General features: G+C 35.9%; 1 protein-coding gene across 1 annotated transcript in view; it reads right to left on the reverse strand.

The window, feature by feature from the left end:
- Positions 1 to 27061, reverse strand: part of MCMDC2 (minichromosome maintenance domain containing 2) — a 36411-nt gene that overhangs the window by 5519 nt on the left and 3831 nt on the right. Inside the window, exons 7-13 of the mRNA XM_007185018.2 lie at positions 22993 to 23118; positions 21000 to 21237; positions 14543 to 14748; positions 8176 to 8342; positions 7502 to 7681; positions 4478 to 4620; positions 408 to 517 (exon numbers count right to left, since the gene is read on the reverse strand). Of these exons, the coding sequence (XP_007185080.2) occupies positions 408 to 517; positions 4478 to 4620; positions 7502 to 7681; positions 8176 to 8342; positions 14543 to 14748; positions 21000 to 21237; positions 22993 to 23118 (1170 nt within the window). The remainder of the gene's footprint in view (positions 1 to 407; positions 518 to 4477; positions 4621 to 7501; positions 7682 to 8175; positions 8343 to 14542; positions 14749 to 20999; positions 21238 to 22992; positions 23119 to 27061) is intronic.

The following is a 27061-nucleotide window of genomic DNA, read 5'->3' on the forward strand; positions in this document are numbered from 1 at the left end:
CTAGCAATTCAGAGAAGGTGGTGATGCAAGATGATCACATTTTCTTTGGTTATGTGTCTAACTCCAGTTTGGGGGATTGCTTGACAATTAAATGTTGCATGCTATTTTAAAAGGAAGATAAATTTTAAATCATTTCATGTGTCATACTTTTTTTTCAGAATTCTCTAAGCAATGCAAAAGTTCAAGCATAGAAACAATCATGCACAATTAGGAACTTGATATCAGATAATGATACTACCTGTAAATAATTACTAAATGTTTAAATTCAAACAGGACTTACCTGGTAGAAATTTATTATTCTTTAAAATATTGTTTAAAATATATGTAACATCTTAATTTAACAGATTAAGAATCTTCAAGTTTAAATATAATTATTTGTAGTTATCATTAATAACTTAATAGATTACCATATTTCAATGTTAGAGATGTTTCAAATAATAAGGCTGCAATAAGTACATCTTCTTTAAGCACTTTATTCCTTAGGTTTAGTCGAGCATGGGCTTCGGATAGGGAAACTCTAAAAAAGAAAACTGATGCCAATCAAAATATGTTGATATTATAAAGATAATATATATTTTGGCAGGAACAAACCAAGATATGTGTGAGCATAAGCCACACCTTTAGTTTAGTTTCTTTTCAAAGCATTTTTTCCTACCAAGTTGAATAGACTGTTCCAGAACAAGGAAGTATCCTGACTTACTATCAAAGAATTGGTTTCTATCCTGGCTTTTCTTTATTATTCTACACCCCGCCCTCCCCAAGTTCTGTTCAGTTAAATACACAATTGGAAAAATTAACCTAACTAAATATCTCTTATAGACACATCCTTCGTGTTTTCTCCCAGTTCTTAATCCATTTGAAGTCCTCATAGAATCTTGAAATTTCAGTGTTGGAAGAGATTTTAGAGAGCAAATTTCAAATCCCATCATATAACTGAATTTTCTCTACAACATCCCAGGCTACTTATTATTCGGTCCCTTTTGAACTTCACCTAGGATTCACTAGGAATCATGAGGCAATCCATTCCTTTATTTTTTATTTTTTTTATTTTTATTTTTTTTTTATAGCTACTTTATTTATTTATTTCTTTATTTTTGGCTGTGTTGGGTCTTCGGTTCGTGCGAGGGCTTTCTCTAGTTACGGCAAGTGGGGGCCACTCTTCATCGCGGTGCAGGGACCGCTCTTCATCGCGGTGCGCGGGCCTTTCACTATCGCGGCCCCTCCCGTTGCGGGGCACAGGCTCCAGACGCGCAGGCTCAGTAGTTGTGGCTCACGGGCCCAGCTGGTCCGTGGCATGTGGGATCTTCCCAGACCAGGGCTCGAACCCGCGTCCCCTGTATTAGCAGGCAGATTCTCAACCACTGCGCCACCAGGGAAGCCCTATTTTTTATTTTTAAGCTAGCTTTAATGTACTTGAATGCTGGATGTGGGAATCAGAAAACCTGGGTTATGTCTCTAGAATTTACTAGCTGTGTGAGTTTGTATGAATCATTTAACTTCCGAGATTTTTTGAAGCTCTGCTATAAAGTGGGGATAATAATAATTAATAGGGTTATTGTGATTTCAAATAAGGTATTTGAAAATTTTGGGACTCACCCACAAAGATTATATAAATGTAAGCTGAAATTGGTTTCACTGCAATGTATACCAACTGGTCCCTGTTTTGTCTTCTGGGATTACAAAACAAGTCTAATACTTCTTAAATGTGACAGCTCTTCAAATATTCAAAGACAACTTTTCTAGTTGCTCCATGCTTTATTTTCTCCAAAATAAATATTCCTAGTTCATTTTTTTTTTTTTTTTTTTTTTTTGGTGCAGGGGCTGCACCACGCGGCATATGGAATCTTGGTTCCCCCAACCGGGGATGGAACCTGTGCCCCCTGCTTTGGAAGCGCAGAGTCATAACCACTGGACCGCCAGGGAAGTTCCTCCTAGTTCTTTTAATATGTCATGTGACATAATTTTCAAGCCCCTTGTCATCTTGGCTATTCTCCTCGTGACCAGATTTGGTTAATATTCCTTTTCAGTACAGTGCTACAGGTGTGATTTGATCAGCAGGGTAGAGGTGGGGCAGAATTAGCATTTTCTCACTCTTGATACTATGTTCTATTACTACAACCCCAAATCACAGTATTATTTACAGCCATATTACATTGCCTACTCATATTATATGTAAAATAATGAAATCTCAAATCTTCTTCATATTAAGCCAGATCACCCCTTTCCAATGTATTCACACTTATACCAGGGAGGTTGGGACCTAATTAAAGACATTACAGGGACTTCCCTGGTGGTCCAGTGGTTAAGACTCCACGCTCCCAATGCAGGGGGTCCGGGTTCAATCCCTGGTCGGGGAACTAAGGTCCCACATACCACAACTAAGCCTGCATGCCTCAACTACTGAGCCCGCATGCTCCAAAGCCTGTGAACTGCAACTAGAGAAGCCTGCACGCTGCAACAAACACACAGCACAGCCAAAATTAAAAAAAAAAAAAAGACATTACATTTGTCCTATTAATTTTCTTCTTGCTAGACTAAAATCATAATTTGAGCCTGTGAAGATCTCTCCAGAGTTGCTTATTTACAAATTTGATTATCATGTTCCTGATGTCCTCACCTAAGCTTCTTCTAAAATTGTTGACCAGGAGAGAATATGAATATAGCCTTTCAGGGAAAGAAAAGAGCATTGTTCAGCTCCACTTCTCTAGAAAAGCAAGGCTGGTGTTATTAGGTACCTGTCTATAGAAGGAGGAGAAAAAGTCAAGGTTTATGACTCTTCTGAGTACTGCTTCATTTACTTTGCTATTTCATAAAACCCATCTCCATCTCTAATGTTTATTTCTAAAATAGGAAAAAGTAGAGTTGTCATGTTAAAATTAACTCTGCTTTATTCTTGGATCAGTAGAGTCAAATGTAAACTGAGACTATGTGAGTTTAAATAAAAAATATCTTTTTACTACAGAGAAAAAGCATTATGAGAAAATAGGACTTTCAAACCTTTTAAGGTTTGAGTATTGAATATTTGAAATATTACTTCAGAAAATGGAAAGCATTATACAATTCTGTTTACCATTTTAAAACATCACAGTTAATTTCTTCTTTGCCCTATCTTTAGCAATTTTTTAGCTCTATGAAGATAAATATACAGTTGAAGAAATTAACTAAACATATTTATCTCTTATAGTCCTATACTTGTCATATCCTATCAGTCCTTCATTTATCTTATTTTGTATTGCAGTCATAAAAAGGTATTTATTTATTTATTTAATGGATTATTTTACCCCTGGTCCTACTTCATAATTTGGTTGAGATTATACATTAACCTATATTAAATGAAGTAATGGTCTATCAACAGGGGACTGTTTAAATTATGGTACAGCCATATCACAACATAGTAAAACTGTAATGCAGCTATTAAAACAGAATGAGGTAATTCTTTATGCACTGATAGTATGACATCATGATATGTATACCTGCATGATTCCATTTGGGCAAAAAGAGAATATCTATCCATATAGGTATATACCGATTTATACATTATAAAAATATTTTTATATAATATATTTAAATAACATATTCATCTAAAATATATAACATAGTCAAATAAAATATGTGTTTGATATTCTTCACATATTTAAATTACATATTTGTATATGCTAGTATTTGAATGAATAATATCCGAAAGGATACACAAAAACTCTTACCAGTGATTATCTCTAGGGAGTGGAATAGTAATAGGTAGGGTTAGCAGGGCACTCTACTCATTATTTTAGACTTTTCTTTCAGTACGTCTGTACTTTACTTTTACAATAAAAATTAGTTTTAAAAAAACCTTTCAAGGAACAATAGTACATGAGTTTACTAAAGTATTTAAAAGTACAAGAACAGGGGACTTCCCTGGTGGTGCAGTGGTTAAGACTCCGAGCTCTCAATGCAGGGGACACCAGCTTGATCCCTGGTGAGGGAACTAGGTCCCATATGCATGCCACAACTAAGGAGCCCACGAGCTGCAACTAAGGAGCCTGCCTGCCGCAGCTAAAACCTGGTGCAACCAAATAAATAAAATTAAAATAAATTTAAAAATTTAAAAAGTGTTACAGACGTTAACACTTAAAAAAAAAAGAGTACAAGGAACAATATACTTAATTTTTTTTCTAGGTTCAACTACAAAATATCTAGAATGTAAACAGCCTCATTTTAAAAAATAGTCATTTTCATTTGAATTCAGTGCATTTTTCTCAGACATATCTGACACAGGGTCTCCAATAAAAATTAATTTAGTGGAAACAAACTGTTGGAGGTTCAAATGATGTAATACTACAACAGAAGGAATTATTGTCACCTTAAATTCTTTTGGAACAAGGTATATTATAAGCCAACCAACCAGCAATCAAACAAACAAACAAAACAACAAGTGAGACAGTTAATAAAACACATCACTTAAAGGTCAATAATGGTTTTAAAACTGAATACCTACAAATATTTTAATGCAGATGCTGACAGCTTTGATCCACATATAGAATCTGTTCTGATTCTGCGACTTGCTAGGTAATAGCCATGAATCATTCTTTCTGCCTCCAAGCTGAATTCGACATTCAAATTCTTTGCAAAAGCAAGCAGCTAGATTGAAAGTGTGAAAATTTAAGAGATTCAAACTTTATTATAGAGCCTATATTACAAAAATCCAAAGTATATTGTCATTTTTTTTAAAGTTTGCATATTTTATTTACAGCAAAATTGATTAAATATCTGCGGCCATCCCAAAGTCATTGAGCACTTTAAATCATAGTCTTATAAAGAATATCACAGTTTACCCAGAATAATCTCTTCCTCCCTTTTAGTACAGAAATATTCTGTGCAATGTACTTGAATGACTATCAGATCTTTGCTTCCAGTGGAACAAAGGCTCACTTACAGCCTTTTAGTGGGAGACAGCTTCCCTCAGAATCTCATTTCCCTTTGAATAGCCTTAATTCTCTGACAGTTTATTTCCATAAGACTATCTCTCCTTGGCCCTAGAGCTGCATGCCCTCCTTCCTTCCCTTCCTTTTAAAGAACACAACCAAACACTAACAATGTACTGTGTTAACTACTATGAAGGTAGGTCTTAGAGATTCAGTAAGATTTGGGGTAGAGAATAAGTCTTCAACTTAATGATTATCACTGTTTTCTCTGAGGTTTGTGCTTTTTTCTTTCTGAGTGATTCCTAGTTCCTTAAGTCCTTATTCTATGACATCATTTCCAGACTTTTCACCATCTGTGTTGTTTTCTGGTTTGTCAAGTCATAGAACCAAGAGAAAAAATCACCTGTAATAAAAAGTTGCTATTAATTATTATATCTATATTTTATAAATTTTTATTTAGTTTTGGCTGCGTTGGGTCTTTGTTGCTGCGCGCGGGCTTTCTCTAGTTGCAGCGAGTGGGGGCTACTCTTCCTTGCGGTGTGAGGGCTTCTCATTGCGGTGGCTTCTCTTGTTGTGGAGCATGGGCTCTAGGCGTGTGGACTTCAGTAGTTGTGGTACACGGGCTCAGTAGTTGTGGCTCATGGGCTCTAGAGCACAGGCTCAGTAGTTGCGGCTTGCAGGCTCTAGAGCACAGGCTCAGTAGTTGTAGCGCACGGGCTTAGTTGCTCCGCGGCATGTGGGATCTTCCCGGACCAGGGCTCAAACCCATGTTCCCTGCATTGGCAGGCGGATTCTTAACCACTGCACCACCAGGTAAGTCCCAATATCTATATTTTAAATATAACCTTTTAAAAAGATCTGGATATGTCCTGGGTTGGATATGTCCTGTCTTCTTTATTCTCCTTATACTCCACAATTCCCTCCAGGCCTTCAGAACTGGATAGTAATACTATTAATAACATTGGTAGCTCTCTCTAGATTTTATGCTATGGGGGCACAGTGATACGCCACCTATATCCCCTTTCAGTAAAGGACCCGTTGTCCCTGCTACTGAGAGTGTAGCACTGGGAGTTAGCATTAGCCTCCAGTTGTCAACTTCTGCAAGAACTGCCTACCTCGATGACTCCATAATACAATTTTTGCTCCAGTCAGGCAGGTTTTCTCACAGTTTTCCATTTATACTCATCTCTACTTTTATGTCTTTGCTCCTATTTTTATTTTTTGAATGCCCATCCTTCCTATCATCTAAGTCGTATCTTTTCTTAAGGCCCAACTAAAATCTCACCGCCTCCTGAAGTCTTCCTAACTCTTGCATTCTACTTGATCTCTTCCTTTCTGAATTCATGAAATACTTATAGTCAGCACCACCCAGCTTAGCACTTGAGTTGTCCCTTAATTGTTTCATATCTCAATTAAATAATAAACTATTTAAGGAAGAAAAATGTACATTTCTTAGAGAATATAAAAGAACAGAAAGAGGCTCATCTATATAAAGTATTCAGTAAATGCCTGACTAATAAATCCATAGATTTTTTTTTGTTTGTCTTTCAGGGAAAAACTGGGCAAAAATTTCTCCAGGTCATTAGCGTGTCTATATTATTTAGTATCCCAATTCCTAGAGACTACTTTTTTTTATATACTAAAACAAACAAAAAGACCTTATTTTATCATAAATATTATTCTTTTTCTGTTCTAATTTATGTGAATAAATTATGCTTATATTTCATTTTTAAATCCACCTCACCTTTCAACCTTTTATCCATGCAATTTGGGCTACAAGGAAGGCAGGTATGAACAAAAAATTTAATGACCCATGGATTCCCATTTCCCAGTATTCCATGCCTTTTAGCTATCCTACACAGATACCTTAACTCTACTGTGGACAGATTTCTGAATAGTTAATATTAAAAGGGCTTCACTTGTAAATACCTGACTACCTTTAATAGCTATGACAGGCATTACTAAATTTGCATCATCTACTCTCAGATTATCTGAACATACCACACGTGTTTTCAGGTCAGGACATTAAAATAAATGGGTTTGTGAGTCATGAGAGTTATCCCCTATAGTCAGAACTCTGCAGGCATTCATGTAAAGTTTCCCTTTCAATAGTCTGTAAAATGTAGAAAGCTGTATACTTATAAAGCCTCTCAACATAATGTTTTATAGAAATATTCTATTTTGAATCTTTTCATGGAAATGCTTTAAGCTATGGTGATTTGGTCAGTGGTTCAAAGAATAAACTCAATGTTTTAATATCTATGTCCTTATAGTTTTTTAAAAATATTTATTTATTTATTTATTTTGGCTGCACCGGGTTTTAGTTGCAGCATGCATGTGGGATCTAATTCCCCGACCAGGGATCGAACCCGGGCCACCTGCACTGGGAGCATGGAGTCTTACCCACTGGATGGCCAGGGAAGTCCCTATGTCCTTACAGTTTCTAGTTTAATTATAAACCTAAATTTTTTCTAAACAATGTCCTTAAAATGCTTAAAAGCTGGAAGCAAATCGGAATAAAAGAATTCTAAATAAGGAAAACTAAATGTTCAAAGGGAGTTTTATTTACATTGAGAAACATTAGCACATACTTTTACCTTTTCAAAATCTTCAGTTGTGAACTGTTTAGAAGCTACATAAAGCAGCCCTTCAGGATCAATGGCTTTCTTTAAAGTATGTTGCACAGTAGGAAGAAGTGGGTGGCAAGGAGATGATTCATTGCAGTTAATCAATAATCCAAATGCCTCTACGAGATTAGCTGGAATCAAACTGCAATCCTACATCAAACAAAAATGTAAAAGGCAAATATTAAACACTGGCATTTTCATAAACACTTCAAATTAAGTATTATTTAAACTATTAGTAGAATTATATTATTATAATATTAAATTATAAAACTATAATTGTAATAATTATTTTATTATTTGTTATTATTATTATTTAAAGTGATTCCCAAATAACATGGGAACTTTGTGATAACAAATTTTTCTAAAATGCTTTTTACTGAGTATCTTCTTACACACTATTCATTAAAGCCTCTCCCACTACCTATTCAAATAATAATTTCTAGTGAGCAGACACCTGCTTTGCATGACTAAAAAATGAAAATTTTCAAACAACTGTGTCATTATTTAGTTCTAGCCCAATTAAGTATAGAAATTAAGCAAAGAAATAATAATAAAACATTAAGAACAATAAAAACATTAAGATTAAAATCTGTGACTAAATTCCCTGAACAACACTCTAACAATAAAATACACATATACTTTACCATCTGACCAATTAGAGTATTGGTTTTCTGTATATTTCTTCTTGAAGATGAATCCATATCAACAAAAGACCAAAAACTGCACTGAACTGGAAAAGTCATTTGTTGGTCCATATCATCCCCAAACTTCTTTCCTGAGATGTATACTGTGATGCTTCTACTTTCCACAGCTAAGTCAAAAGACATTATCCATTTGTTATTTAAGTTCACTTTGGTCTATATGTCTTTAAATTAATAAATATTATTATACAGAATTTTACAGTCTAAATTTTGGATAGTAAAGACACAAGTAAATTTGATTGTTTTGCAAGATATGGCTAAATTAGAGGATCTGCCATAAAAAAGAAGAAGGCAAGGAAAACATTTGAATGTTTATGTGTCCCCTGACGATGAGTATCATCAGTCCAAAGCATGTAGCCAGAATCGTGAATTGGGAGGAATAGGCAGAGGGTAAGGAGACTGGTCATATAATGCAGGTAGTGCAGTGGGACCTTAGTTCCCCGACCAGGGATCGAACCCACGCCCCCTGAATTGGGAGCGTGGAGTCTTAACTACTGGACTGCCAGGGAAGTCCCCAACAATGTTCTTTTATGTGCCAAAAAAAAAATAATAGAAAGTGGGCCATCTAAGTAGGAGTGACTAGGAGAAAATATATCTCAAATTCAACATGTGAGAAACCAAATTCATCATTTCTCCTCCTCAAATGGCTCTTGTGCATTACTCACAATTAGGAGAATCACCATTGATCCACTTAAAACCCAAACAAAAAAAGGGGAAACATCCCATTCTCCTTTCTATCCTCCCCTCATCCCTTATAAGCATTCAATCTATGGATTCAATTCTATTCCTAGGATGCTATCTCTCAAATATTTCTCAAATTAGTCTTCTCTCCATTCACGATAAGAGTTTTTTGTATACATGTTTATTTTTCTTTTGGATCATAAGGTAAATATATATTTAACTATATAGAAACTGCAGTTTGCAAAATGGTTGTACTATTCTATACTCTCATCAACAATAGATGAGAATTCCAACTTCTCTACATCCTTGATAACATCCGTTGTTGTTGGTCTTTTTAATTTTTGTCATTCTAGTAGCCAGGGCCAGCCACATAATTTGTAAGGTCCAATGTAAAATGAAAATATGGGCCTCTTATTCAAAAAGCAGGGGAAAATGCTGTTTTTTATATAAAGCTTTTTCTTTTAAAAATATTTTATTACTTATAAAATGTAAATAGGGGTGATGTGGAGAGATTAGAACCCTTGTGCATTACTGGTGGGAACGTAAAATGGTGTGGCCACTATGGAAAGCAGTTTGGTGGATCCTCATAAAGTTAAACATAGAATTACCACATGATCCAGCAATTCCACTTATAGGTATATATGCAAAAGAGTTGAAAGCAGGGACTTAAACAGATACTTTTACACCAATGTTCATAGCATCATTATTCACAATAGCCAAAATGTAGAAACAACCCAAGGGTCCATTAACAGATGAATGATTTTTTAAGTGACTATATATATATATATATATATATATATATATATATAATCACTTATATATATTGGAATATTATTCAGCCATAAAAAGGAATGAGATTCTGTGAAGAGGCAAATTCATAGAGACAGAAAGTCAAATAGAGATTCCCAGGGGCTAGAGATAGGGGGGAATAGAGAGTTATTGTTTAATGAGTATAGACTTTCTGTTGGGGATTATGAAAAAGTTCTAGAAATGGATAGTGGTGATGATTGCATAACATTGTGAATGTACTTAATGCCACTGAACTGTACATTGGAAAATGGTTAAGATGGTCAATTTTACGTTGTGTATTTTATCAATATTTTTTTAAAAAAAGGAATGAAGTGATACATGCTACAACATGGATGAACCTCAAAAACATTATGCTAAGTGAAAGAAGCCAGTAATAAAAGACCACAAATTGTATGATTCCATTTATATGAAATGTCCAGAATAGGCAAATCCATAGAGACAGAAAGCAGATTAGGTTTCTGGGAACTCTGGGGAGAGGGGGCATGGGGGGTGACTGCTAATGAGTACGGGGTTTCCTTTGGGGTAATGAAAATGTTCTGAAAGTATAACAGATAGTGGTGATGGTTGTACAACTCTGTGAATATTCAAAAAGCCACTGAACTGTACATTTTAGGTGGGTGAATTTTATGGTGTGCAAATTATATTTCAATAAAGCTATTACCAGAAAATGTAATAGAAGTAGCTGTCAGTTTAATACTAAAATTTTAAATTATTGACATGAATTTTACCATTTATCTTTATATTGTACAATTCCAGTCTTAAATACAAATATTTGAGCATTTAACTCATATGCAGCATCATTAGTATTTTGTAGGAAGCATTAATACATGTTTATATATTTTTGTTCTTATCAGAACAGGGGAAATATTTTTATTTTGCACAAAACTGTTTTTAATTTGTTTCTTGATATGCACACATTTCACCAGCACTCTCTGCTGATGAGTAAGGAAGGACTGAAAGGAAAAGGAACAACGGGTTGCCCTATCTTTCCCTTCCCTCCTATATTATCATTTTCAATATAAGAGGTTGGCAAATACAGGGAAGTAACCAAGTAAGAAAGGATATGATGGGGTTCCTTGGTCATTTGTGTTTCTTAGAACGCCACTGCCTATTACAGAAGCAAGTCTGATTCAAATGGAAAGCTTGGCTTCCTTGGGGCTATCAGCTCCCCATCTCACTCAGCAGAAGATGTTTTGAAAAGGAACATAGGCACTGAATTGCAGTGTAGTCACAATGCATGAGAGTCCAGCGAGAATCAAACTGATTACAAATTAAGTGCGTGAACAAGCCTCATAGTGATCGCAAATGCTATTTGAAATAGGGCAGCAAGGCATGGTGGACACATGCATGGATGTATCTCCTCTGCTCACGTTCAAGCTCCCCTGTCTTCCTTACAAAACAACTTCAAAGATAAAATCATTAAAATTTTCTTTTTATAATTTTTTAAAAATTTACTTATTTATTTATTTTTGACTGCGTTGGGTCTTCACTGCTGTGCGCGGGCTTTCTCTAGTTGCAGCGAGCGGGGGCTACTCTTCAGTGCGGTGCGCAGGCTTCTCATTGTGGTGGTTTCTCTTGTTGCAGAGCACAGGCTCTAGGCGTGCGGGCTTCAGCAGTTGTGGCTCATGGGCTCTAGAGCGCAGGCTCAGTAGTTGTGACGCACGGGCTTAGTTGCTATGCGGCATGTGGGATCTTCCTGGACCAGGGCTCGAACCCGTGTCCCCTGCATTGGCAGGCGGATTCTTAACCATTGAGCCCCCAGGGAAGCCCTAAAATCATTAAAAATTTGAAGATGGTGACAGTAGAGTTTTAACCAAGTGCCAGGCTCTTCTAGGGGGAGCTATACTTGTTCCCCGCCCATGAAGCAGCACCTGCTAGTATGTGTAAGTATTGGTATCTCATTGTGGTTTTTATTTTCATTTCCCCAATATCCAACTAATGATATTAAGCACTCTTTCATGCACTTATTTGTCATTTTGTATACATTCCTTTGTGAAGTCACTATCTAAGTCTTTTGACCATTTTTTTGCTGGGTTCTTTGTGTGTATGTGTTGAAGAATGTTTGATTTACAATGTTGTGTTAATTTCTGCTGTACAGAAATATATATATAAATATACATTCTTTTTTATATTCTTTTCCATTAGGTTTATCACAGATATTGAATATAGCTCCCTGTGCTATACAGTAGGATAATTTATCCATTCTATACATACTAGTTTGCATCTGCTAACCCCAAACTCCCACTCCATCCCTCCCTACCTCCCTCGGCAACCACAAGTCTGTTCTCTATTTCTATGAGTCTGTTTCTGTTGTGTAGGTAAGTTCATTTGTGTCATACTTTAGATTCCACATATAAGTGATATCATATGATATTTGTCTTTCTCTGTCTGCCTTACTTCCCTTAGTATGCCAATCTGTAGGTCCATCCATGTTGCTGCAAATGGCATTATTTCATTCTTTTTTATGGCTGAGTAGTATTGACAAAGTACATCTTCTTTATCCATTCATCCGTCAATGGACATTTAGGCTGTTTCCATGTCTTGGCTATTGTGAACAGTGCTGCTATGAACATAGGGGCACAAATATCTTTTTGAATTATAATTTTGTCTGGATATATGCCAGGAGTGGGATTGCTGGATCATATGGCAACTCTATTTTTAGTTTTTTGAGGAACCTCCATACTGTTTTCCATAGTGGCTGCACCAACTTACATTCCCACCAACTCTGTAGGAGGGTTCCCTTTTTTCCACACCCTCTCCAGCATTTGTTATTTATAGACTTTTTAATGATGGCCATTATGACTGGTGTGAGGTGGTATCTCATTGTAGTTTTGATTTGCATTTCTCTAATAATTAGTGATGTTGAGCATCTTTCCATGTGCCTGTTGGCCATCTGTATGTCTTCTTTGGAGAAATGTCTATTGAGGTCTTCAGCCCATTTTTTGATTGGATTGTTTGTTTTTTTGTTGTTGAGTTGTATGAGCTGTTTGTATACTTTGGAGATTAAGCCTTGTCAGTCACATCCTTTGCAAATATTTTCTCCCATTCTGTAGGCTGTCTGGTTCTTTGTTTTTGAAATTACTGACTTGTAAGAATTGTTTCTATGTTCTAGGTATATGTCCTATGTCAAATATATGTATTGTAATTATTTTCTTTTTCTTTGCTTGCCTATTCACTTTTTAAATGGCCTTTTTGATGTGTATAACTTTTTAGTTTTGATCAAGTCCAATTCATCAATTATTTTCTGTTTATTGCTTTCTGGGTTTTGTCTAAAAAATCTTTGCCTACCCTAAGGTCATGAAGATTTCCCATGTTTTCTTCTAGTAGCTTTATAATTTTAGTTTTTACATTTAGGTTTATGATCCATCTTTAATTAATTATTGTGTACAATTGTGAGGTATGAGCCAATATTAATTTTTTCCATATATATAGCCAGATGTTCCACCATCATTTGTTGAAAAAACTTTCCTTTGTCCATTTTCTTGCTTTGATGCTGTGGTCAAAAATCAAGTAAGCATATTAGCGTGGGTCTATTTCTGCATTCTCTTGTAGGGAGAGGCAATATGCTATGTGCCCTCCGTATTGCTGCACATTCTTGCTGGTATGCCAAGAGTGTAAGGCCCTAACTTCTCTTGGCCTGATATTTATCTGTCCATATCCTTGTTAGTTATAAATCTGGCCCAAGCAGCATTATCCTAATACTAAAACCAGACAAAAGATATTATAAGAAAACTACAGGGGCTTCCCTGGTGGCGCAGTGGTTGAGAATCTGCCTGCCAATGCAGGGGACACGGGTTCGAGCCCTGGTCTGGGAAGATCCCACATGCCGTGGAAAAACTAGGCGTGTGAGCCACAACTACTGAGCCTGCGCGTCTGGAGCCTGTGCTCTGCAACAAGAGAGGCCGCAATAGTGAGAGGCCCGCGCATCGCGATGAAGAGTGGCCCCTGCTTGCCGCAACTAGAGAAAGCCCTCGCACAGAAACAAAGACCCAACACAGCCAAAAATAAATAATAAATAAATAATAAATAAATTAAAAGAAAAAAAAAACCTATGTGACAAAATTAAAAAAAAAAAAAAGGCCCACACACCTGAGCTTATTAAAAAAAAAAAAAGAAAACTACAGACCAATATCTCTTGTGAATATACAGGCAAAAATCCTCAACAACATAATAGCAAATCAAGTCCAACAATGTATAAAAAGAATTATACACCACAGCCAGGTAGGGTTTATGTTAGGTATGTAAAGCTGGTTCAACATCTGAAAATCAATTAATGTAATCCATAATATCAACAGGCTACAGAAGAAAAATCACATTATCATATCAATAGGTGTAGAAATAGCATTTGATGAAATTCAGCACCAATTCATTATTAAAAAACTCTTAGTAGATTAAGAATAGAGGGGAATTCCTTCAACTTTCAAGAGAACTTCTACAAAAAACCTACAGCTAACATCATACTCAATGGTGAGAAACGTGAAACTTTCCTATTAAGATCAGGAGCAAGACAAGATCAGGATGTTCCTTCTCACCACTGTTTTTCAACATCATATTGGAAGTCCTAGCTAATGCAATAAGACAAGAAAACGAAATAAATCTGACCTAATACAAACTCATGTGTTGTTAGCACAACTGATTTAATGTTGCACATTAAATTCCTCTGTTTTTATTTATAAAGGTAAAATGAGAAATGTCATTTAATATAATTTCTCTCTTCCTAAAATGTGTACAATACAATCTTAATTGTTAAGTAACCCCTTGACACTAATGAGACTATAAGTTAAACAGGTGAAAATTAATTTGAAAAAATACTGTTTACCTGATTGAAGCTGTTCAAGTTTATCTTTCTTGTGTGAAGCCAAGTCTCCTATAAAGCAGATACCACCTTTAGCTAGCAAAGCACTGCCAGCTTGAATGCTAACTGCTCCAGTTCCATACTTATTCCTGGATAGAGTAGGAAAAATTTCAGTAGAGACTGGATGACGTATACCACGGGGCACAAGGTTTATACTAAAATTCAAAAGCCTAAGGGAAAACATAAATTATTCATTACTATTATTTAATATTTGATTTTCAGAAGTCATAATGCATAATAGCTATACAATTAGATTTAATTTGATTCAATGTCTGTTGAGCACTAGTGCTATGGATAAAAACGTATATGTAGGACTTTCCTGGTGGTGCGGTGGTTAAGATCTGCCTGCCAATGCAGGGGACACGGGTTTGAGCCCTGGTCCGGGAGGATCCCACATGCTGCGGAGCAACTAAGCCCGTGCGCCACAACTACTGATCCTGTGCTCTAGAGCCTGTGAGCCACAACTACTGAGCCCACATGCCACAACTACTGAAGCCCACATGCCTAGAGCCTGTGCTCTGCAACAAGAGAAGCCACCGCAATGAGAAGCCCGTGCACCGCAACAAAGAGTAGCCCTCGCTCACTGCAACGAAGAGTAGCCCTTGAGAAGCCCGTGCACCGCAACTAGAGAAAGCCCACACGCAGCAACAAAGACCCAGTGCAGCAAAAAATTAATTAATTTTTTAAAAAAAAGGATTTGTCTTTGCTATGTATTGTCTCAGGTTATTAACAATATATATATATATGAGTCTTGGTCCTTAACTTGGAAAGCTCACAGCCTAGAGAGATGTAGACAAAAAACTAAAACACGATGTGATAAGTACTAAAATAATGTCATGAGGACATCCATAAAAGATCATTATTTCCTCCTGGATGGAAGTCAGAGAAAGCTATAGAGAAATGACATTTGAACGGGGACTTCCTTTTTTTATGAATTGCTTTCTTTTGTTTATTCAAAATTTTTGCATTTAGGCTTGCCAATAGTTCATCATGACTACCCCTGCTACCTATGTATCAAGATAACTCTTTTTTTAAATTTTATTTATTTATTTATTTATGGCTGTGTTGAGTCTTCGTTTCTGTGTGAGGGCTTTCTCTAGTTGTGGCAAGTGGGGGCCACTCTTCATCGCGGTGCACGGACCTCTCATTATCGCGGCCTCTCCTGTTGCGGAGCACAGGCTCCAGACGCGCAGGCTCAGTAATTGTGGCTCACGGGCCCAGCTGCTCCGCGGGATGTGGGATCTTCCCAGACCAGGGCTCGAACCCGTGTCCCCTGCATTGGCAGGCAGATTCTCAACCACTGCACCACCAGGGAAGCCCAAGATAACTCTTGATACATCCTTTTGCTTTCTAATCTCTTTGCCAATTGCCTCACCCTCTTCATTTCTCAAACTTAAATTATAAGAAAGGAATATGATTATCTTAGCTTAGCTTTTCAATCCTTGCCACAGAAATCATAGCTTGCTGGTGCAATCTACTATGATGAGCAGAGATACGGTACAAAGAGGGTGAAGGAGTATCTCTTAAATGTGGATAGGCAGATGCTATAAAATGTCTAGTGTATGTGTCATTCCAAAGAATTTAGATGCTAATTTGAAGATATATAAAATGGGTAAGATTTAGAAAGAAAATTTGCAAGCCTATAGAGCAGTGGTTCTCAAACCTAGCTCACATTAACATCACCTGGGGAACCAACAGGCACATGAAAAGATAGTCAAATCACTACTCATCAGGGGAATGCAAATCAAAACCATGATGAGATATCACATCACACCTGTCAGAATGGCTGTTATCAAAAAGACAAAAAAACAACAAAAAACAACCCAAGCGTTGGCAAGAATGTGGAGAAAAGGGACTCCTTATGCACTGTTGGTGGGAATGTAAATTGTTGCAGCCACTGTGGAAAACAGTAAGGAGGTTCCTCAAAAAACTAAAAATAGAGTTACCATATGATCCAGCAATTCCACTTCTGGGTATTAATCCAAAGAAAACAAAAACACTAATTAGAAAAGATACATGCTCCCCTATGTTCATTGCAGCATTATTTACAATAGCCAAGATATGGAAACAACCTAAGTGTCTATCAATAGATGAATTGATAAAGAAGATGTGGTATATATATAATGGAATATTATTAAGCAATAAAAAGTATGAAATCTTGACATTTGTGACAACATGGATGGGCCTAGAGGGTATTATGCTAAGTAAAGTAAGTCAGATAGAAAAAGATAATTATTATACGATTTCACTTATATGTGGAATCTAAAAAAAAACAACAAATGAACAAACAAAACAAGACAGAATAGATATAGAAAACAAACCTGTTGCTGCCAGAGGGGAGGGGGATTGGGAAAGCGAAATAAGTAAAAGGGATTAAGAGGTACAAACTTCTAGTTATAAAATAAATGTCACGAGGATGTAAGGTACAGCATAGAGAATATGGTCAATAATATTGTAATAACTTTGTATGGTGACAGATGGTAACTAGACTTATTGTGGTGACCATTTTGAAATGTATATAAATATTGAATCACTATGATGTACACGAACATGATATTGCATGTCAATTATACTTTAACAAAAAAAAATTGCCTGGGTTTTTAAAAAAATTCTAATGCCAAGCCCCACCCCAAACGATGTAAATTAGAATCTCTAGGGGTGAGCCACAGTCATACATTTTTTTTTTAATATTATCCCAGATGATTCTAACATGCAGTCAGGCTGAGAACCTAGTTATATAGAACAATGGGCCTCAAACTTGGCTTATCATTGGAATCAGCTGAGGAATTTTTTGAACTACTGATACAAGGTCACAGAGTAAAAGATCCAAATACAAAAATCAATTGTATCTCTATATACTCACAGCAAATATTTGAAAAATAAAATTAATAAAACACTACCATTTTTAATAGCATCAAAAATACCAAATACTTAGAAATCAACTTAAATTATGTGCATGACCTTTACAAAACATTGCTGAAAGAAATTAAGATTTAAATAAATGGAGATATATACCATATTCACAGATTGGAAGACTCAACATTGTTAAGATGTAAATTCTTCCCAAATTGATTTATAAGTTAAATGCAGTTCCATCAAAATCCTTAAAGGCTCTTTGGGGGTGATGGGGATGGAGGTTGATGTTAACATATAGATCCTAAACTTTATAAGAAAACATAAACGACCTAAAATAGTGCAAACAAATCTTTAAAATGAAGAATAAAGTTGCACTACCTGATTCAAAACTTAATATAGAGCTACAATAATCAAGAATGTGAGGCATAATTATAGACATAAAGGTCAAAATAACAGAAAAGAACCTTTAAATAGATATATACCCAGTTCAATTTTACACCTAGTTTATAACCAGTTCAACTAATTTTCAACATTAGTAGCAAAGCAATTCAATGGGGAAAGGAAAGTCTTTTAAACAAATGGTATGGAAAAATTAGATAAATGCATAGGAAAAATATTAATCTTGGCTCCTACCTTGTATCATATACAAAAATTGACTTGTAATAGCAAACAGACCTAATGTAAAAACAAATACTTCTAGAAGAAAACATAAAAGAATATCTTCATGACCTTGGGGTAGACAAAGATTTCTTAAACAGAACCCAGAAAACACTAAACATAAAAGAAAATAATAACCTAAACTAAAAGGTCTGCTCAACAAAGATATCTTTAAGAAAAAAAAACTCAAGCTTTAGACTGGGAGAAAAATTTCATGATACATATGTGACAACAGATGTGCATCTGGAAGAGCCCCATTTAAAAGTGAGCAAAGGACTTGACACTTCAGAAAAGAAGATGCATGAGTAGCTAATAAGCACATGAAAAAGAGCTTGAAATCAGTAGTCATCAGGGAAATGCAACTTAGAACCGTAATGAGACACCATTTCACATGCCCTAGAATGGCTAAATTGAGAAAGACTGACCACACTGGTTGTTGGTGAGGATAGAAACAACTGGAACCTTAACTCATTGTTAGGAAGGTAAAATTGTACAACCACTTTGAAAAACTATTTGGCAGTTTCTTATAAAGTTATATAAACCTACCTTATGACACAATAATTCCACTCCTAGGTATTTATCCAAGATAATGAAAACCTAGGTCTACAAAAAGACTTGAACAAGAGATATTTATAGCAGCCTTACTTATATAGTCAAAACATGCAAAATCCAGGGCTTCCCTGGTAGTGCAGTGGTTAAGAATCCGCCTGCCAATGCAGGGGACACGGGTTCAAGCCCTGGTCCAGGAAGATCCCACATGCCTTGGAGCAACTAAGCCTGTGCGCCACAACTACTGAGCCTGCACTCTGGAGCCTGTGAGCCACAACTACTGAGCCCACGGGCACAACTACTGGAGCTCTGCAACAAGAGAGGCCACCGCAATGAGAAGCCCGCGCACTGCAACTAAGAGTAGCCCCCGCTCGCTGCAACTAGAGAGAGCCCACGTGCAACAATGAAGACCCAAAACACAGCCAAAAAAAAAAACCCACATATCCATTCATTGATTCATTTGTCAAATATCAATTGATCATCTTCTGTGTGCCATGCCCTGTCCTAGGACTTTGCTTTAATAATTTAAAAAAAAAAAAACATGCAAAACCCAAATGTCCATCACTAGGAGAACAGATAAACAAATTCTGGTATATTCATATAATGGAACACTACTCACCAATAAAAACAATGAACTTCTGATACACACAACAGGGCCAATCTCAAGAACATGTTGAGCGAAAGAGGCTAGACCCAAAAGAGTGTGCACCGTATGATCCTAGTTATACGAAGTTCAAGAACAGGAAAATTAACCTATGGTGACAGAAATCACCGTGGAGGGCTTCCCTGGTGGCGCAGTGGTTGAGAGTCTGCCTGCCAATGCAGGGGACACGGGTTCGAGCCCTGGTCTGGGAAGATCCCACATGCCGCGGAGCGGCTGGGCCCGTGAGCCACAACTACTGAGCCTGCGCGTCTGGAGCCTGTGCTCCCCAACAGGAGAGGCTGTGATAGTGAGAGGCCCGCGCACCGCGATGAAGAGTGGCCCCCGCTTGCCACAACTAGAGAAAGCCCTCGCACAGAAACGAAGACCCAACACAGCTAAAAATAAATAAATTAATTAATTAATTAATTTAAAAAAAAAAAAAAAAAAAAGAAATCACCGTGGAGATAGGAACTAATTGGAAGAGAAAATGAAGGACCTTTCCAAGGTAAAGGAAAACGGAAATGTTCTATATCTTATTGAGGTGATGGCTATAGGAATGTATGCATCTGTCAAGACTCATCGAATTGTATACCTAAGATCTGATTACTTCACTTTATTTTTGTAAATTTCACCTAAAAAACAAAACAAAACACCAAATCTCTCATACAGCCCCAAATACCACAGGAAAAGGTTAATGACAAACAGAAAGAGAGACAAAGGCTTTAATTTACAAGAGGTATCACAAATCAGTAAGAAATAAACAACTTAATTTAAAAAATGGACAATGGTCAAGGAGTTCATAGAAAAATAATAAAAAGTGTTTAACAAATTCTAAATGATGCTAAAACTTACTTCTAGTTAAAGAAATGCAAATTAAAATAAAATACCACTTTCCATCCATCAAATGGCAAAATTTTAAAGTTTGATAATACCCAGTGTTGGTGAGGCTGTTAGGAAACAAATATTCTCATGCTCGTTAGTGTAAGATTAAATTGGTACAATCTGTAGCAGTTAGCACTATGTTTACATTGTGATTTAATTTTAATTTTAGCAAAACATCATCTGTCCAATTAAGTTAGAGCTAATCTGAATTTTATTTTTTTAATTTAAAATTCATTCCATAAATTTGTTTTTGCTTTATATTTGCATACATGATTTTAATATATGAAGCTTATTCCTAGCTTTTTGAACATTTAAGTAACTTTTTAAAAAGGGTACTTGCTAGTGGGGAACCCCAATATGCTGAGTAGAGGCTTACTCCAAGGTTAGAGTGACACCCCCAAAACAGTAATTTTGGCACTTTTAACAGGCTTATTTGGGCGCAGTGAATCAATATTATTGAATGGAATCTTGAAGAAAAAGAAGAAAACAGCTTGTTAGCTCTAGCGGGGAGATTATTGTGAAGTGAAAAACAAAGTACAAAAGCAGAACACTGATCTAGGGAATGGGGGAAAAGGAAGCCTGCAAAGGAGGCATTTGTTTTAAAAGGTCTGAGTGGGGAAACAAGTTGAAACTTCGAGTGGTTAGATTCTCAAAATGTTGAAAGCAAATATCCCATTTCTGAATTCATGTTTTAAAAAGTTTTGAACTTCATTGAGAAAAGTTTATTTAAATATTTATACTGCTCAGATAAATTCCAAATATTTGCCTTGTAATAATGTTCATGGAAAAGATGTATGCAAATCTGTGACCAATTCATAATGTCATATATTTTACCTGTCTACGAGTAGAATATCACTTGTTATAATTAAAAGATCCAGGCAATCTTCCAGTTCCTTGTTACGGTCACTTGTCTGTACTAGACTCATCAACAAACAGAGCTTCAGCAAATTGTAAGTCCCAGGAGGAACAATTTGTGATGCAAAGATATTGGCAAGTATTGCTGTAAACTTCCAGTACGAGCTGGAAGTCAAAGAGAGGAGACAACTGAAATTGTCGCTAATTCCTGAAGGAACTGAAAGTAAATATTAACATATATGTTAAAAAAAGTTTTTTAAAACCAGAAAATGATATTATAAACATCTAATTCCATTTATCTAAAATATTATCAAATTGCAGTTCTTTTAATGATGCCACATTCAAATTATTACAATGATATTAAATTATGATTGGAGGTCACTCTGGTCTATCATTTCTATCCCAAGGAATGCAGTAAGAAGAAGCAGTCAACCTGTGTGCCCACATAGACTGGCTGTGGGTTGCAAGCAAATCTCTCATTTTTTCCTTTTAAGACCTATGTGAGCAAAGCCAGATCATGGGGCTCTTGTACTGCAGTGTTTGCTTCCACATATCTATGTTTGAAATATTATCACCTTTAGTGAGGTCTAAAAAGCAGAATGGGAAATACTTGATTATTGCTGTTAAAAGGGGAGATTTATACTCTATGACTTCAACATATACTGTAACATTTTAGACCTTCTCCACTACCTTATTCTGCCCAACTCCTGAAAGAGATGAGTGATTTAATCCAGTTGGTCAGTTTGGGAGAAACAGCTGCGCACATGTAACCCAGTCCCTTTCTCCTTCCTCTTGGGCTGTCATCACAGGGCAATGATTTATTCTACTCATCAATGCCCATGGACCAAGGGAGGCCTACATTAGTGTAGCTCTTGCCACATTTGGGTGGTTAAATCTGCCTAATTCTAGAGTTCAGCAGGAGAAAGCACACTTCACCTACATATATGTCATGTTCTGCCGCCAAATCAGTAAATCTTAAAGCACTTCACAGCAGAAAATATTTTAAATATCTTTAAAATGCCTATTGTTCATTAGTACTTTCTTTCTTCAATATTTTTATTCCTTTAAGAAGTTTTTCTCAGGAATTCCCTGGTGGTCCAGTGGATAGGACTCTGTGGTTCCAATGCAGGGGGCACGGGCCCGATCCCTGGTCGGGGAACTAAGATCCCCACAAACCACACATCGCAGCCAAAAAATAAATAAATAAATAAAGCTTTCTCTTCAAAATAAGCAGAGGTATCTAGAATCCATTGCATTTAAATTCAACTTGGGCCTCTGTTATTGCAGATGGTTATCTAGGGAATACAAAAAGAAAAAAAAAATCTAACTTCATTATTTAAGATTTAACTAGCCTGTCCTATATTTAGATATTTGCGTGCCAAGTTAAGCGTAGGTCTGCTCTCCACTTTTGTTTACTTAATTCTTAATTAGGTTGCAAGGAAATTATCAGTAATAAGGGTGATATTTTGGCCCCCAGCTGCCTTTCTCTTTTGTCTTATTTCTCGATTCATTCAAAACTCAGCTGAGGAAAAGGATGCCATTTTATTGGCCTCTTTTTCTCAGACCACAACAGTTACTTAGCTAGAAAACAAAGGGATGGATAGAAAAACCTTCAAACTAATCTCTAACTCTTGGCATCTTAAAACATTTTTCTTGTTGGTAATTATTAAAAAAAAAATCTAAATAAGGTTTAGCCAAAAGAAAGGAGTCCTTCCTGTGGGCAAGGTTTTACATTATCTTGCTTTATTTCCTTTGCAGCATTTATTATCTGAAATTGTCTTATTAATTAGTTTACAGATTTACTGACTGTCTACCATATGATTTAAGAGTAGGAACCCTGACTGTCCTCATCACAACTGTATCCCTAGTGCTTTGAAGAGTGCCCAGCACATAGGCAACCAATACTTATTTCCTGAACAAATGGATTTAAATTTAAATATTTGTTAATATATGATACTAACATTTTTCTTACCTTTTGGATTGAAAAAAGTGATATTATTTGCCTCTATACAGAGAGTAGTTTGTGATGTTTTTATACAGGTTGGAATTCCAATAATCTTATACTCATTTCCTATATTCATTTCATTCACTAATTCATCTAAAATTATTAAACACAAAAGAAAATAACTATTTACTAAACAAAACTTTTACATGATCATATGGTTCAAAGATCTAAAACCAGTAACAATTTAGTAGTTCAATTAGTTGCTAAGTATTTACTTTTGTTTAGTATAATATGCATATTGAGTGGCATTAATATCAATACTGTCAAAGTGACTATACTACCCAAGGCAATCTACAGATTCAATGCAATCCTTATAAAATTATCAATGGCATTTTTCACAGAACTACAACAAAAAAATCTTAAAATGTGTATGGAGACACAGAAGACCCCGAATAGCCAAAGCAATCTTGAGAAAGAAAAACAGAGCTGGGGGAATCAGGCTCCCTGACTTCAGACTATACTACAAAGCTCTAGTCATCAAAACAGTATGGTACTGGCACAAAAATAGAAATATAGATCAATGGAACAGGATAGAAAGCCCAGAAATAAACCCATGCACCTATGGTCAATTAATCTATGACAAAGGAGATAAGACTATACAATGGAGGAAAGACAGTCTCTTCAGTAAATGATGCTGGGAAAACTGGACAGCTACATATACATAAATGAAATTAGAACATTTTTTAACACCATACACAAAAATAAACTCAGAATGGATTAAAGACCTAAATGTGAGACTGGACACTATAAAACTCTTAGAGGAGAACATAGGCAGAACACTCTCTGGCATAAATCACAGCAATATCTTTTTCAATCCATCTCCCAGAGTAATGGAAATAAAAACAAAAATAAACAAATGGGACCTAATTAAACTCAAAAGCTTTTGCACAGCAAAGGAAACCATAAACAAAATGAAAAGACAACCCACAGAATGGGAGAAAATATTTGCAAATGATGTGACCGACAAGGGATTAGTCTCCAAAATTTACAAACAGCTCATGCAGCTTAATATCATCAAAACAAACAACCCAATCAAAACATGTGCAGAAGACCTAAATAGACATTTCTTCAAAGAAGACATATAGATGGCCAAGAAGCACGTGAAAAGATGTTCAACATTGCTAATTATTAGAGAAATGCAAATCAAAACTACAATGAGATACCACCTCACACCAGTCTGAATGCCTATCATCAAAAAAATCCACAAACAACAAATGCTGGAGAGGGTGTGGAGAGAAGGGAACCCTCCTACACTGCTGGTGGGAATGTAAATTGATACAACCACTATGGAGAACAGTATGGAGGTTCCCTAAAAAACTAATAATAGGACTATCATATGATCCTGCAATCCCACTCCTGGGCATATATCTGGAGAGAAACATGGTCCGAAAGGATGCATGCACTCCAATGTTCACTGCAGTACTGTTTACAATAGCCAAGACATGGAAGCAACCTAAATGTCCATCGACAGAGGAATGGATAAAGAAGATGTGGTACATATATACAATGGAATATTACTCAGCCATTAAAAAGAGTGAAATAATGCCATTTGCAGCAACATGGATGGACCTAGAGATTGTCATACTGAATGAAGTAAGTCTGACAGAGAAAGAGAACTATCGTATGATATTGCTTATATGTGGAATCTAAAAAGAAATGATACTAATGAATTTATTTACAAAACAGAAACAGACTCTCAGACTTAGAGAATGAACTTAAGGCTACCAGGAGGGAAGTGGGGGGGGGGGGCAGGGATAGTTAGGGAGTGTGGGATTGACATGTACACACTGCTATATTTAAAATGGATAACTAACAAGGACCTACTGTATAACACAGGGAACTCTGCTTAATATTATGTAACAACCTAAATGGGAAAAGAATTTGAAAAAGAATAGATACATGTGTATGTATAGCTGAATCATTTTGCTGCACACCTGCAACTATCACAACATTGTTAATCAACTATACTCCAATATAAAATTAAAAATTAAAAAAAAATAAAAACAGTAACAAGTAGTTCAGTTAGTTGCTAAGTAGTTACTTTTGTTTAGTATACTATGCATATTGAGTGGCATTAATAATGTAAATTGAGAAAATTTTATTGCTGATAAATTTTGATACTTATAGGTGATGATGAATTAACTTCAAGAAGCATGTGACATAGTAACTAGATAGTCTCCTATAATAGTCAAAAGGCAAAACAAGATCATTGTGCTTAAAATGAAACATCTTTCCATTAAATGACAAGAGATGTTAATAAAAATGACCTTATAAGTAATAATTTTATTTGGGAAGAAAATCATTTTAAAAAGTATTATTCACAGTATATAATATAGGCAAGTCACTTTTATACACATTATCTAATTGTAAACTATAAGACAGATATTGTTATCCCCACTTTATATATGAAGAAACTGAGAGGTTAAGTGATTTGCTAAGTAGTTAAGTAGCACAACTGAAATTCCCATCTGGGTCTGCTCATGTCTAAAGTCTACCCAGCACAGGGAACTCTACTTAATGCACTGTGGTGACCTAAATGGGAAGGAAATCCAAAAAAGAGGGGATACATGTATATGTATAGCTGATTCATTTGCTGTACAGTAGAAACTAACACAACATTGTAAAGCAACTATGCTCCAATAAAAATTAATTTAAAAAAAAGAAAAACAAATACCGTCAATGAAAATATATCCATTTGTAATACAAATAAACTCTTTTGAATCAAAATAAATAAATAAATAAAGTCTACCCAAAAGACACTTTACCAGGTTCCTCTCTCACCTCTACAGATGGAGCAAAGCTTTTGCACAAGTTCAAAATTTATTCTAAAAAACATACGTTAAAAATCTTGATCCTCCATTATACAGTTAGAATTTGGATGGTTGTAAAACTATGAAAGAAAGGCTTACAAGGAGGAGCAAGGATTAACTTCCTTCTGTGATCAAACACTGATCTCCATTTTTTTCCTCCTCTCTGTTTCTCTCTCTATCTCTCTGTCTCTCTCTCTCTTTTAGATCCGGAGAGCATACTGATATACCCTGTAGACCTAGATGGGAAGAATCAGCCCCAAGATTTGAGAAAATAAAAACCCCAAACCAAATAAACAAACATTCCCCCTGCCCTACCCCCCAAAAGACCCCTGAAGGATACAGTATGAATTACAAGGAGAAAATTAAAGCAAATCATTTTACAACTGCTCCTTGGAATCTTACAGTTTGATGGATGTGTTCTGAAGTCAAGAAAGGGTCAAGAGGAAGGCTAGGAGGCTGGGAAGTCTGGGTATCTCTCCTGATAACCCCCAAAGGCCTGCTTTTATTAATTTAACTTCTAAAAATGTATTTGGGTTCTATTAAGAGTTTATTTGAATAAAGGGTTTTCTACTAAAATATAAGTTGGATAGTCACATGTATTTCTATATTGTAATGTATGGTTTGTATATAATAGAATTAAGTAGTTAAAATCATAGACTTTGAAGCTAGAATGCCTGAGTTTGAATCATGGCTGTGCTATGTACTAGCTGTGTAACCTTGGAAAAGTTACTTAACTTCTCTGTGCGTCCATTTCCACATTGTAAAATGGACATAACAATAGAACCTACTTGAAAGAGTTGCTGTGACTAAATGAGTTAATATATGTAAAAGTGCCTGGCACATAGTAATTGATATTAAAAATTACCTATTATCATCTGGGCTTACATGCCTGCCTTGTCCTTGCCAGGCCATGGTGAAAAGACTTCTTGTTTGAGTCTCTGCTTTCTAACCCTTGAGTTTTCTACACATGGTTGACATTCAAGATCTCTCTTTACAAAAAGTTTAATTCTTCCAATTTTAGCCCAAGAAAAGAGACTGAACCCCATCCTCATTTTCACAGTTCTGGTTTCTCAGCAATGACTCACTCTTCCCTGGGTGATTGATACTGATAATGATTTCCTCCTTTATGGCAGAATTTGTCTACTCACAGGTCTTTACCCATGCAGTTCTCAACAGTTAATCATACGTCGATGCTCATTCATTTATTTAACAAATATTTATTGAGT

This window comes from Balaenoptera acutorostrata, chromosome 17, assembly GCF_949987535.1.
Source record: "Balaenoptera acutorostrata chromosome 17, mBalAcu1.1, whole genome shotgun sequence".
Classification (NCBI taxonomy): Eukaryota; Metazoa; Chordata; class Mammalia; order Artiodactyla; family Balaenopteridae; genus Balaenoptera; species Balaenoptera acutorostrata.